The sequence below is a fragment of the Pipistrellus kuhlii genome, unplaced genomic scaffold (assembly GCF_014108245.1).
Source record: "Pipistrellus kuhlii isolate mPipKuh1 unplaced genomic scaffold, mPipKuh1.p scaffold_m20_p_1, whole genome shotgun sequence".
Classification (NCBI taxonomy): Eukaryota; Metazoa; Chordata; class Mammalia; order Chiroptera; family Vespertilionidae; genus Pipistrellus; species Pipistrellus kuhlii.
In genome coordinates this window covers 25,286,621-25,300,526 of record NW_023425404.1, presented here as the reverse complement: position 1 = coordinate 25,300,526, position 13,906 = coordinate 25,286,621, and the positions used below count along the sequence as shown (strand labels likewise).

At 37.3% G+C, this 13,906-nt stretch overlaps 1 protein-coding gene across 3 annotated transcripts in view; it reads left to right on the top strand.

The window, feature by feature from the left end:
• The window catches only part of PELI2 (pellino E3 ubiquitin protein ligase family member 2), a 149,824-nt gene that overhangs the window by 124,232 nt on the left and 11,686 nt on the right, over window positions 1-13,906 (top strand). For 2 of the 3 annotated variants that reach the window (XM_036435829.2, XM_036435822.2), the window contains one exon: window positions 10,158-10,259. In XM_036435829.2, the coding sequence (XP_036291722.1) occupies window positions 10,158-10,259 (102 nt within the window). Of the gene's footprint in view, window positions 1-3,380; window positions 3,504-10,157; window positions 10,260-13,906 lie in introns of those variants that run through there. The other variant, XM_036435840.2, reaches the window with a different exon arrangement.

Below are 13,906 nucleotides of genomic sequence, written 5' to 3'. Positions count from 1 at the left end.
AGTCATTAGTTCTCGAAAAACATGTTTGTCATACTGGGAGTATCTCTAATGTAGTCAATACCGAATATATATTTTAAGCTAAACAGAGTAGTAATTTCCCAAGTGTATGTTACAGACTATGAGGAACTTATGGTAAGCCCTTTTGGGTTGTGAGGCAGTGGTCTCTGTACAGGTTTATATTAGGTATAGTAATAATTAATGTCGTTTTCTAATACTTTTTTAAATCGAATTTATTTAAACAATACAACAAAATTTAATCAACAATATAGTTGCCGTTGTTTTCTACTACTTGTGCCCAACGCTTAGGAAGCATTTTAATCCCTCTGTTGTAAAATTCTTGTGATTTTGATGCAAAAAATTCGGTCAATGCATTTTTGAGGCATTCTTCATTATTAAATTTTTTTCCAAGAAGAAAGTTTTGCAAAGAACGAAACAAATGGTAATCGGGAGGGGCAATATCAGGAGAATATGCAGGTTGAGGGAGAACTTCCCATTCCAACTGGCACAGTTTTTCAGCAGTGATTCTTGCAGTATGCGGTCATGCGTTATCGTGGTGAAGAATTACACCCTTCTGATTAATCAGCGCGGGTTCTTTTTCTCTTAAAGCTTGGGCTAACCTTTCCAATTGGGCACTGTACACTGCACTTGTAATGGTTTGGTTAGATGGTAAAAGTTCATAATGAAGAATTCCTTTAAAATTCCACCAAACACACAACATCACTTTTTTCGCATGCAAGTCAGGTTTTGGCGTGGGCTGCGGAACCTCATTTTTGTCCAACCATTGAGGCCGCCTTTTCAAATTAACATACAGCACCCATTTTTCATCTCCGGTAACAATTTGCTCTAAAAACGGCAAACGGTTTTGATGAGAGAGGAGCGAACTGCAAATTGTGACTCTTTGATTACGGTTGTTGTCGGTCAACTCATGAGGAACCCATTTTCCAAACTTTTGGACTTTGCCAAGTGCACGCAATTGATTGGAAATTGTTTTTTGTGAACAACTTAAAGTTGTCGCAAGCTCTTGTTGGGTAATTTGAGGATTTTGCACCAAAAGAGCTTGAAGAGCTTCTTGATCAAAATTGGACACATGGCCTCGACCACTCTTGTCATCTAACGAAAAATTTCCCTCGCGAAATTTCTCAAACCAACGCTGGCATTTTCTGGAGCTAACTGCATCTTGACCAAGAGCACTACAGATGTTTTTTGCAGCCTCACTTGCTTTTCTTCCTAATTGGAACTCATAAAGCATGCAGTGCCGAATATGCTCTTCATCTGCCATCTTCTTAGCCCTAGTTTTGCAAGAAAAACCAAACCAAACACAAACTTTTTCAAGCAAAACTTGTTAATTGCACTTCACACGTTCTGTTGATACCACGTGTTTGAAGGTTATGTCAATACAAGTCAACGCCAAGCAAGATTTTAAACGAATGTTTAAAAACGTCATTAATTATTACTAGACCCGATATCAGAGGAGAGACTATCCCATGTTATAAACTATTTCCTCTTCTCTGAATGCAGTGAAATCAATGTTATGGACATCGACTTCCTCTGTTGATACAATGTAAAGATAATAACTACTAGTAAAAACTCAGAGAGAGTATGTGATTTGATTATAGTTGGTGAGTGACTCAACCAGAATTCAGACCTTGAACCCAGTGTGTTCTTTTCTCAACATCACCTGCACTAACCAAGTTGATCTCTGCAGTGTCCACACGTGGTGTTATTCTGTCTTCCTTCAGTACATATAAACCTGGTGCTCAGCAGGACAAACCAGGTAGTCATATTGAGACAACCATCTGGCACGAATGTTTTCTTTTGCCCAACGTTCAGTTATGTGCTGGGTCATCAGTAGGTAGTGCAGTGAAGCCATGTACTGCCAGTGACAGCCTGGGGCAGCTGGCATGTGACCGTATGCTGATAGCCTCCAGTACAACCCCCTGCCACTGTTCAGACCACAGTGTACACAGTGCTGCGTAGGAAAATGGTTCAGCAGTTATTGCTGCACAGTTCACCACAAACACATTCATTTGCTCACAAATGTGCACATTTCTGCCATAAACATAAACATCAGAAGTTCTTTTTGAACGGAAAAGGTTCGATTCATTGGCCTCATTCAGTTCTGCCCCAGACAGATTCCATTATTATGTTTTCCCACACTGATTAAAATGTTGTTTCTGCAGCAGTGCACCCTGTCATTGAATGCTTGTACTTAGGAACCAGAACATCTGTGAGAGGCCAATGTAATTATATTCCATTTTATCAGTTCCTTTCTTACAGCAATAGTTTTGCAGTTATTTCTTTAAATTGTACTAGTATACTGGGCTGAAATAAATGAACAGTTAAAGTGGCTGAAATTAAACCTGCCTAAAACATGCAGAATAATTGGCCAGGGAGCCGGTACTTATTCTATCATGCCTTATTTAAGAGAGCAAGTTGTGGGCATCCTTTTGAAGGTTATTGGGAACACAAGCTCAGATTACATTCCTTGGTGGAACTCGAAAGACAAAGCGGTCACTGGCTCCCCAAGGAGAGTATACAGGACATTTCCTAGATCTTCCCCCAGCAGATAGGCTATCAGCACATCTCCGACTTCTTTCTGAGGGGTTCTGCTGGGCACCGAGGGATGGGGTGCAGTGAATAGCATCAGAGAACACTGCTGTGTCCGGGCATGTGATGCAGAGCTCTCCAGAGCAGCTCTGTGCAAACTGGAGATTCATCCAGAAAAGGTTCTTCAACACATAAGCCTCACCAAGGCTCTCTCTTTTGAGAGACAAAAACAACACTAATTATACCTACTCATGAGCAAAGAACGTATGCGGGTTGCTGGTGCTTCCAGAATCACATTCATTTGATTTAGTCAGGTGCTGTGTAACACAGGAGCAAGGACTGCCCTTCTGTAGCCACCAGCATCCAGGATGTCTGGACAAGAGGGGTTGGTCAGCCCTTGAGTCATTTGCTTCTAAGACACAATAACAGAAAATTAGGTGTGGATTTGAAGAAAAATCATTTCATTTCATTTGAAACTCGGATTCACACGCGCGCGCGCGCACACACACACACACACACACACACACACACGATTCTAGGTTAGTAAGGAAGCCCCATTTGTATACCTAATATAGGCGGTTTGCAAACTTTGGCTTCATAACATCTGACATAACTAGTTATTTTCTTCTCCTGTCTTTCTGGTATCTCTTCTATTCCTGTTCCAAATGTATAAGGACTAAAAATTGTCCATATAACATGCTTTTGCTTCCTCTGAAAATTCTTTGAATACGCTCCAGATTCCTTTTGTATATTGATCTATAAAGATTCATTTTACAGTATGACTCGTAATATAAAATTTTCCTCATATCTCACTCATCCAACAACTGAAGATTATCCCACAGATGATGCCTTCCTGTGTTCAGGAGCACATGAAACTTCCTTCAGGAACACAGCCCCTCCCTTTGTAATAGCACGCTGCTCCCCATACCTGTCCTGTGCCCTTGGGCATGGGGAAGGTGAGCACACAGATTATCATAATGTTTTTTGTGATTTATCATAAATATAAATAAATAAATAAATAAATAAATAAATAAATAAATAAATAAAATGCCCTGGCACCAGTAGGCCTTGAGAACTGCTTGGTTCAGTGATCTTCTGTTGTGTAGCTAACTACTGCAAAACTTAGTGGTTTAGGAAAACAACACTTAATTTTGTTCATAATTTTTGTGAGGGTCGGGAATTTTGAAGGGTACACATGGGCCTTTTGTTTCTGATACACATGGCAAATGCTGAGGCAGCTGAAACTGAAGGACTTGTGTCCATGGTGGCTCTTTCTCTCCTATGTCATTTCAGTCTCCAGGGACTCACCTCCTGGCCTGGCTTTCTTATGCGATGGCTCAGGACTCCCAAGAGCAAGCGTTTAAGGGTGGCAAGGGGAAGCTGCAAGGCTCCTTCTGACCTAGCCTCTAAGTTCCAGATGTCACTTATGCTGCCTTCTGTTGGTCAACAAGTTACTAAGGGCAGCCCAGATTCAAGGGAAGATGAATTAGATGACACCTAATCTCCAAAGTAGAAAGTTATGGGCTGTCAAGGAGCTGATTGTAAATCTCCTTTGGGGAATCAATCAGTTTTATAATTACTGGTTGCCCAACAACTACTTTGTATTTGAGGAGAAAAGTGAAATGTTGCATATGGTTGCTTCTATTTTGTATTTGATTTTTGCTTAATGCAGTAAAATTGGTGACCTGGCTTTGACTCACCATTAGTTTAAGTATGGGAATAGTGCTAATTGTATATGGACAGCAGTGGCAGGAGAGGGCTTCGAGATGACAAGAAGCTTTTAGATTGGAGTGATTGGGAATGTGCTTGTACTTTTGACTGAAATAGGAAACCCAGGAGGAGACAAAACATTTGGGCCCAGCAATGTAATGATACTTTCTACTGTAGGTAACAAAATACCCAACCAAAGGCAATCTAAAACCCTCAACTTTCTCATTTAAGTCTGGGCAGATAGTTTCAGATTTGGTTCAACTCAAAGCTGTCCGGCCCCAGGCTGCTTTTCTGAGCATCTTTGGCCTTCTTCTCTTATTGCAAGATAGCGACCTCGGCTCTAAGCATCACATTAATTTTTTTATTGATAGAGAAAGGAAAGGATCCCTCTTGATGTCTCCCATCCCTAAGAGCTCCACAGTGGTCAAGATTGGGTCACATCCCACGTGCTGGCTTCAGAGGAGCCTGGGAGAGCTGGTCATGGCGGGCTCTGGCTTTTTAATTAATGGGAAGCTGGCTCTGCTAATAGGGAGAAAGGCATTAGGTAGGAAACTATCGTCTGCCTCAGTGATGAGTTCCTTTTCTCTCCCTAGGCTCACTGAGCAGCCTTATTCTAGTAGAGCTTGAACTAAATGGGCTAAATCATAACTATGATAAATTAGTATTTTTTAGAAACCAGTTTCTCAGTGGGCTTTTTCTCTTTTTGTGATTGAGAGCTAACTCACTGCTTCTTAACAAATAAAAAGATTTGGTTATTTTCCTTACACTTTTAAAATATGAATGAAAGCTCTTTGGCTGCCTTGAAGACATATATCCATCCCATCAGGCATTGTGCAGGATTGCCTTCCTGGTATCATTACATGTTATACATCTTTCTAAGTGCCTTCTGTGTGTGAGAGTTTGTAAGAGAAAGAGACTTTCATAGACATTATGAACCTTGTTTGTTTCAGAATTGAGGACAACCAATTCTCTGTTCCTCTTAATGGCAGAGGATGACTGAGCCAGGCTCGTGGCACAAGCAGAGTAAAACTCAGAAAGCATAGGTCTCAGCTAGAGAAAGGAAGTGTTTGGGCTCAGAATGGGCATAGTGTAGGCACCTGGAATTGCAGAGCAGTGCTTAAATTCCTAAGCTGGGTAAAGTTGGATATCCTTTATTCTGTGAGTCTATAATTGTAATAGTCTCTGCTGTAATTGTCCAGTGGTGATATTTTTAACTGGATAAGATTCGCACGTAATAAATTGGGGCTGAAAGTGTCACTAATGGTACCTTTGCTGGTATACAGTAGGAGGAGGAAGGGAAGACCCAAGAAAAGAAGCCCTGACTTTCGTCTTGCATCTGGAGCAGTGCATGCTTTCCTCTGGCATCCATTACATGTCCACAAGCGCACAGTGCTGGGACAGAAGGAGAGACCAGACCAGGTCTGCCTCTGAGGCACTGGCAGCCACCCTGCCTTCTCATCACTGTAGAAAGTGAATGTGGGAAGTCACTAGTGTCTACCAGCAAGCTGGTTGAGCTGGTTTTCCTTATAATTTTAAAGTGTTTAATTTTCAAATTTGAATTGGTATAGTAAAATCACATTATGTTACAGTAATTGTGTTTGAACTAAATTATAGTGAGTGCCAAGAGAAGGCCTTAGCCACTCTGATGTTTCAGAAATAGATTTCAAAGCAACTTGGTGCCTTAGGGAAATTTTCATTTCCATAATACCTGAAAATATTGACTCAAGTCAATGAATCTGCCATTTACTAAAAGGTGTATTTCTAAAAGTACTGTTTTAAATGTTAAAAGTATTGTTGAAAATTTGATATTTCTAATCAAAATAAAAAAGCTTAATGCCTTATATACTTCTAGAAAATAAGCAAAAACTGATGTCAAGCTTAAACTCCTCCCCTTAGCTTCCCTAACCATCCAGATCTGGCCCCACTCTACACTTTAATATGTAAAGAAGATTACATGAGCCCTAATTCATGTCATCAGGGGAATCGGGCACTTCTCCCAGTGGTGGCCTTCGGTGTCCTGGTTTTGACTGCCACTTTCAGCTCCAAATCTCAATCCTGGATTGAATCCCAGGCTTCTAGGGCACTCTTATTGCCATGCCTCTCCCAGCTGTGGGGACAGCCTGTTTGGGTCCTAGGGTACTGGCATTAAGGGCTCTGTATGGCCAGCCTCCTCTCTTGCTCAGCACTAAGAGGGAAATCACTGCAGAGTGAGTTAGAGGTGGCTGGCACCCCTCGCTCCTCTGCCATCCCTGCTACAGGGCACTGCATTGCCTGCTGGCTGGGGCCACCCACCACCTTCCTGGACTAGCTTCTCCCTGCAGAATCTCTTTTCCTACTTCCCAGACTTTCCCACATCCAGAGGCTTCCAGAATATAACCTTGGATTAGGACTTCCTTAATCACAAAGTCTCAGAAAAGTGTTTTTCTAATCCCAAATCATCCACCTTTCCTAACCCTGGTGATTCAGGTTTAGCCATATTAAAAAAAAAAAAAAAAAAAAAAAAAAAAAAAAAACATAAATAAACAAACAAAAAAAAATGGGTAGAAGTTTGAAATTAATAACTTTGTTTAATGGGTGTCCTGGGTCAGGCATTCAAGGCCCCAGAGTCCCTGATCTTTCTTCCCTGTTTGGGGTTGGCCAACATCTTTGAGTTTCTCTTTCTGTGGGCATTTTCCAGGTTTGGCGCCACTTCCTATAAATAGACTTTTTAATATGTTTTAAGCATATAATAGTTTAAATCCGAAGAATAATTTTAGAATAAAACACCTAGAAGAATTGGGTCCAATAACAACTTAGGGCCTATAAAAGGGCTATTTCTGGTGCCTGCTGGATAGCACAGAGGTGGGGGGAGGGGGGTGAAGTCATGGGGTGAGTACAGCGAATCTACCTGGGGCACCGACGTCCCAGCAAATTTGGAAGACCTGTTTAAATGTTAAAACTACAAGCATGCTATGGAGTAGACTACAAAGTTTATAATAATTTTAAGGTAGGATGTTTTACGCATGAAGAGTTTCATGTCAGGGCTGCTATCCCAGGTGGCTCCAGGGGGTCAGTTAAGGCAAATATGATAGAAGTTTGAGAAACACTGTGCCTAAGGAAGTACCATCATACAAAAATGTGTAACTTGTAAAAGGTGTTATGTTATGGCATTGGTTACTCCTTATTCTGCAGATACTTGGAAAACTACAGATGTTCTTGTTTTATGTAGCATGTGTGCCAAGGAAGTTACTAGGTGTACCAGTTAATGTGGACTTTTTTCAATAGATGGAGTTACAAAATGTTGATATGTATGCAATTTGATATATATGCTATTTTGTTGTATTGACAGCAAGCTTCAAAACTTCATATGTCAAATTTGCTGAAGGTGTTAACATCATAGATATTTTTACGCTTAAAAAATGTCAAATTTTATGCCAAAATAAAGAGCATTTGTGGCAAGTTTTTATTCTTTTGAAGAAAAAGTTTTCGTATACTTCGGGAAGCTTATGATTAAACAGGTTTTATCTCAAGATACCTGTGAACACAGGTTTAAATGCTTTAAAAACATTATTGGATGAAGATGCATATCAAACTCAAAAGCAACTTGCAGAAATATTAAATGTTGTTCAACAAGCAATTTGTGATCGTTTACAAGCAATGGGAAAGATTTTAAAGGAAGGAAAATGGGTGCCACATCAACTGAACGAAAGACAATTGGAAAACCGAAAAGTCATCAGTAAAATGTTACTCAGTGTCTTGAAAGAAAGTCTTTTTTGCATCGAATTGTGACTGGCGATGAAAAGTGGATTTATTTTGAGAATCCCAAATGCACAAAATCATAGGTTGATATAGGTCCACCATTAACATCCACTGCAAGACCAAATCGTTTTGGAAAGAAGACAATGCTCTGCGTTTGATGGGATCAGGAAGGTGTGGTGTATTATGAGCTTTTCTAAAACCAGGTAAAATCATTAATACTGATGGCTACCAACAACAAATAATCAATTTGAACCACGCTTTGATTGTGAAATGACCAGAATGTTCCAGAAGACACAGCAAAGTAATTTTGCTTCATGATGATGCACCATCACACTTTAAAAACCAGTTGAAGACACGTTAAAAGATCTTGCCTGCGAAGTATTAACCCACCTGCTATATTCACCAGACCTTGCTTCTTCAGATTACCACTTGTTCCGATTGATGGCACACACTTTCAGAGCAGCACTTCAAAACATATAAAGAAGAGGAAAATTGGATCTTTGAATGGTTTGCCTCAAAACAAGAAAAGTTCTATTGGGACGGTATCCACACATTACCTGAAAGATGGGGGAAATGTGTAGCTAGCAATGGACATTATTTTGAATAAAGCACTTTTGATGTTTCTCTTAAAATTATAATGTTTTCTTTGATTATAAAATCTGCCATTAACCAGTACACCTAGTATGTTGGAGTTGATTGATTTGTAAATTGAATACTTGTAAATGACATAAACACTTTTTAAAAAACCTTAAAATAAATTATTGTATACATACTCCCTAGTTATTAGTTTTGAAAGTTTGAGTTTAATAAAGTTCTTTTTCTTAAAGTGGACTTTTGTCACTTAACTAAAAGATAAACATCAACTCATCTTAAATTGGAAATAGTGCTATATTAATTTGACTTTCTAAAAATGTCATTTTATCAATACCATTGAATTTATCTAATTCGTACCAATAAAAATTTAAGATTATGTTTGTTGCTAAAGTGGAGTAGTATAAGAAGTATTTTTTAGGTTCCTGATCTTATAAAATATACTTATTTTTATTTTTAATGCTTAATATTATCTAATGAAGCCCATATGATAGAACATCAGTTTGCTCATGCAGTTTCTCAGGGCAGCTGATTAAGCATGAGATGAACCAGGCTAACTTCTAACTTGATTTGGAATGTTATACTATTTATTACTCCAAGCAATTATGTGAGCCAAATATAAATGTTCAGACATTTTCAGTAGCACAGTGTATGTCCAGCTATTATACTTCCAAATGCTTTCTTGATCTTCAGACAGTATCATCTTTAGTAAGTGTCTAATAGGTAGGCTTATTAAAGTTTTATTGTACTTAATGTAAAGGAGTGCAAATGAAGATAAAGTAGAATGGATAAAATATCATTGAAATATTTTGAAGTACAACTTAAGTAAACTTTGTTGTTAATTTGGAAATGTAAAACTATGTGATCACAACTTAAGATGTATGCAAATATATCATTATGGAGGAAATAAGAACAATATTGTATTGATTTCTAGATTATTTTGAATAAGACTATTTTAACTTCAGTCTAAAAATATAAAGGTAAAACTAACTTAGCTACCTTATTTATTAATTCAATAACTATCTGGGTTAAGCAACTGCTTATAGAAGATTTAAATGAGATGTAGAACAGTATAATGATCAGCTAGGAAAGTACATTATATAGAAATTCTTACAGAACATTACCAGTTTTTTCAGAGAATCTTTTACTATGATTATAATCTCTATTAGACAGGAAAATACCATTAAAATGTTATTGACTTATGTAATGTAAAATAAGTTTTAAAATTTTAAATCAATCATATTAGTCTAAAATTTTATCACTGAATTAAGGTAACAGAGAAAGTGGATGTGTTTCTGGGCTATGATTAAATCAAGAATTGCACACTAGTAAATTAGCTTTGAATTGAAATAACTAAAACATTTTTCATATTAAGATCGAATATTGGGTAATAATTTTGACTTTTGACTGCTCTGTAATCAGAGCACAGCACAGGGACAGGCTCTGAGTGTTAGAAAAATGCTGACTTGTGTTGGGTTTTGCTGGTAGAATGATGTCTCTACTACAGACTGAATTGTAAGTTGTTGAAATTAAATTTTAACAAATTTTTACTTTTTCTATTTCATTATTAGGCAATCAGCTGCAAAGGTCAACACAGTATATCATACACTCTGTCAAGGAATCAGACTGTGGTGGTCGAATATACACATGATAAAGATACGGATATGTTTCAGGTAACATGGTTGTTGTTTTCTTAGTGGAAATTTTAGGACATTATTCCTTCAGTTCTATATTTTGATGTGTGATCATACCTTCTAGCATATTAGCTTTTGGTTATGCCCAAGGGGAAAGAGGTGAGGATAATATAAAAATTATTTCTATTTTGTTTTTGAGAAACTAAGAAAACTTAATTCTAAAACTGCAGAAGGAATTATAAAGGCTACATTCTCAGATTTCAATGTAATAAACATAGACTTTAATAACAAGAATAAAATTTTTATAGCCAGCTACTTTTAAAAGTCAACATGTTTAAAATACTTCCTAAATAACATTTGAATGAAAGGTGACATCCAAAATACAATTTTAGGCCTTTTTAAAAACAACTGGGAACATTATATAGCAAAACTCATTTGATATGACTGACAGCATACTCGAAAGAAATATAAAAATTTAAGTGCTTTTATTATTTGGAAGGGAGGAAGCAAGGGAGGGGAGGAGGGAAGCAGAAAGGGTCAAAGGACCAGGGAACTGAACATTTATCTCAAAAAAGTTCTGTTTAAAAAAGTGACATTAAGAAAGTAGAGGTTCAGGAATTAATGATATATAATGTCCAGAAATACATCAAAAGAAAGGAGGAGGAAGGAAGTAATTAAGGGAGAAATATCATCATTAATTTTAAAAGAGAATTACTATATCCAAGATTTGGTACTTTAAAGCAACAGAAAATTAAAATCAAGGCTAATAAAAAATTTTTAAAAAAGCAAACACAAATTGGAAGCCATGAGGCTTTACATTTATATATGGAGAGTTAAATTATTAAATGTTAGAAACAAATGTCAAAAAAAGTATAGATACATCAAAAAGCATTAAAATAACTCTTGCAAATAAGAAAATATGCTCAATTTATCAGACTGGCAGAACTCCAGAAGGTTTTGTCAAAGATTTGGGATACAGGCTTCTACATGCTATAAATTGGTATGATCTCTATAGATGGTGATTTGGAAATACCTATGAAAAATACAAAATGTTTACAGTTTTAGGCTCAGCACTTCTCCTAAAGCTCTTCCATTCCTAGAGATTTACCTCAGAGATAACCCTGCATACTTACAAAATAATATTTTTATCCAGTTACTCTTTGACGCATGGTTTACTAACAAAAGATTACAAACAACCTAAATATACTTTAGTAGGGGACCAGTTCCATGACTTTGGGGACATAGTCAGGGCCTCCAAGACTATAAAACAGAATAAGCAGACTCAGAAAGAGTTCCAAACATTTAAAGAATTAAATACTAATACTATTAAATATATTTATACTGAGTCAGATATCATTGATATTATATTCAGTTAATATTAATGTTAAATGTTAGCAATGTAAATAATATTAAATATATTAAATATTAAATAGCATATTAATCATTAAATATTAAATAAGAATTATTAAATGTTTAAATAATGCTTACATGCATTAAGTAAAGCAGTTGCCTTTGGGGAAGAGGGCTAGGCAGATGATATACAGGGAAGTATTTCATACTTCTTTATTTTTTGAATGATGGTAATGTATTAGCTATTTTATAAAAAGCTAAACAATTATGGGTAGATAGAGCCATCATCATAGTCAAAGTCATAGGTATAGACATAGTATTTAAGTGCTAGTTTGAACTCAAAAGTAAGATTTACCAAATTCAGACAAAATATTAAGTGGTTTTACTCTTCATGCCATTTTATTTTATATTATTCCCAATTATTTTCTCATTCTATTGAATAAAATCTCTTAGCAGTTTTAGATGGTAACATTAGTATCTACATAGTTGAGGAAAATGTTTAAGAATATCAATATTTTTTCAATAGTTATTTTTTAAAACATGTGAGTGTGTTTATTTCACAGTGCTCAAGCTCACTGTCATAATCCTCCATTCATCAGTTTCATTTCATGAGTGCCTACTGTGTGTCTTTTAAAGATGGGAGACACTAAGGCTACCTCTCATGCAGCTTACATTCTAGAGGCAAATAGACCACAAACAAGCAGGCATTCCAGGCAGAAGGCCAAGGCCTCAGGGGTAGGAGCAGAGTGAAGGAGGAGGAAAATGACCTGAGATGACCTTGAAAAGGTAGGCAGAGGCGGGGAGAGGCAGGGCCTTTAAGCCAAGTAAAGAACTTGGGTTTTATTCTAGGAGTTTGGGAGAAGCTGTTGGAGGATTTTAAGTAAGAGAGAGCTACAATCTGATTTCTATTTTTAAAAGATGTCTCCAGCTACTTTCTATAGAGGAGAATGTAGGAGGCCAGTGTGAAACTGGAAAACCAGTTTGGAGGCTAAGGTAATGCAATCCAAATAAGAGTTGGAGGTAACTGGAACAAAGGTGAGGAAAGATGTGTTTTGAAGGTAGTGTGGACAGGATTTCAACAAGATGAAACATGGGTGTGGACGAAGGAATCAAAGATAATTCCTGGGTATTGATTTTTAGCTTGAGCAAATTGGATGCCAATCATTGACTTAGGGAACCCAGGAGTGGAAGGGGAGCTAGGTTCTGTTTGGAACATGTTACATTTGATATGCTTATTAGACATCCAGTGTGTGCATTGGGTGTGCTAGTCTGAAGCTTGGGGAGAGATCAGGGCTTTGTGGCTAATGTGTCAGCATATGCTGGCTGATTAAAGCCCTGGAAACCTCAGCAAGAGCCTTGGGGGGAGAAGCTCTGTTGCAGTGGGTTGAGGAGAGATGTTAAGGGAATGAGTAAGGAAATGGAAGCAGTAACTAGTGAGGGGTTTTCAAAAAGTATTGCTGTTAAATGAATCAGAAATGAGGTAATAGTTTGAGGGTTGCCTGCAGGCAAAGGAAAGTGTCTTTTAAAGATGAGAGACTAGAACAGGGCTACTCAAACTCCTGGGCAGAGCAGCAAAAAGTCTGTTAACAGTAATTGGGACCTCGTTTCTCAAACTTAATTTGTTTTGGAAGGCTGTTTGAGAAGCAAAGTGTTTTTTTCCATTAGAAATCATGTAAATTGAATTAATCTGTTCCAGACCCCAAAATGATTTGGTTTTAACCTTCCTTATATATACTACATGTCTAATTTACTGTTTAAATTTATAAATATACACTTCTGAAATTTATCAAACCACCCACTACTAGCTTTAAATGAATTTTTCATATATCACTGCCTCAGAAATGCTATCACCAGCTAACTGCTTTTCCTTGATCCAGTCAACAGCAGTTTTTCTACCTATTCATTTGCCTGTGGTTGTTTTGTGAGCATTTTCACACCCTTAGCAACATTAGCACTCCCGATGGCTTCTTCATTTTAATTGTGCTAATAGTATATTTGGCCAGCAACAAAAGCATTCTCTTTAGTTTGTTGCCTGAGAGATGCTTTTAATCATGCTGAAGTATCAGGATGAAAGGGTTGTCAGGTCCAAAACTGAAGGTTTTGGTCAACCAAGACTTTTTTTATGAAAAACTTGGTGGAGAACCGAATTGTTCAAGATGGGAGCTGTTTGAGAACCGACGTTTGTGCAGTGAGATGAGTAGGAAATTGGAAGCTGTTATAGCAGTTTGGTATTCCTGAAGCATCGGAATAGGTGATCACTTTTCTAATACTCAGGTTATTGTATTTTTATAAGGTATCTGTGGCAAGTTGAATTGTACAAAACAAAACAAAAACTG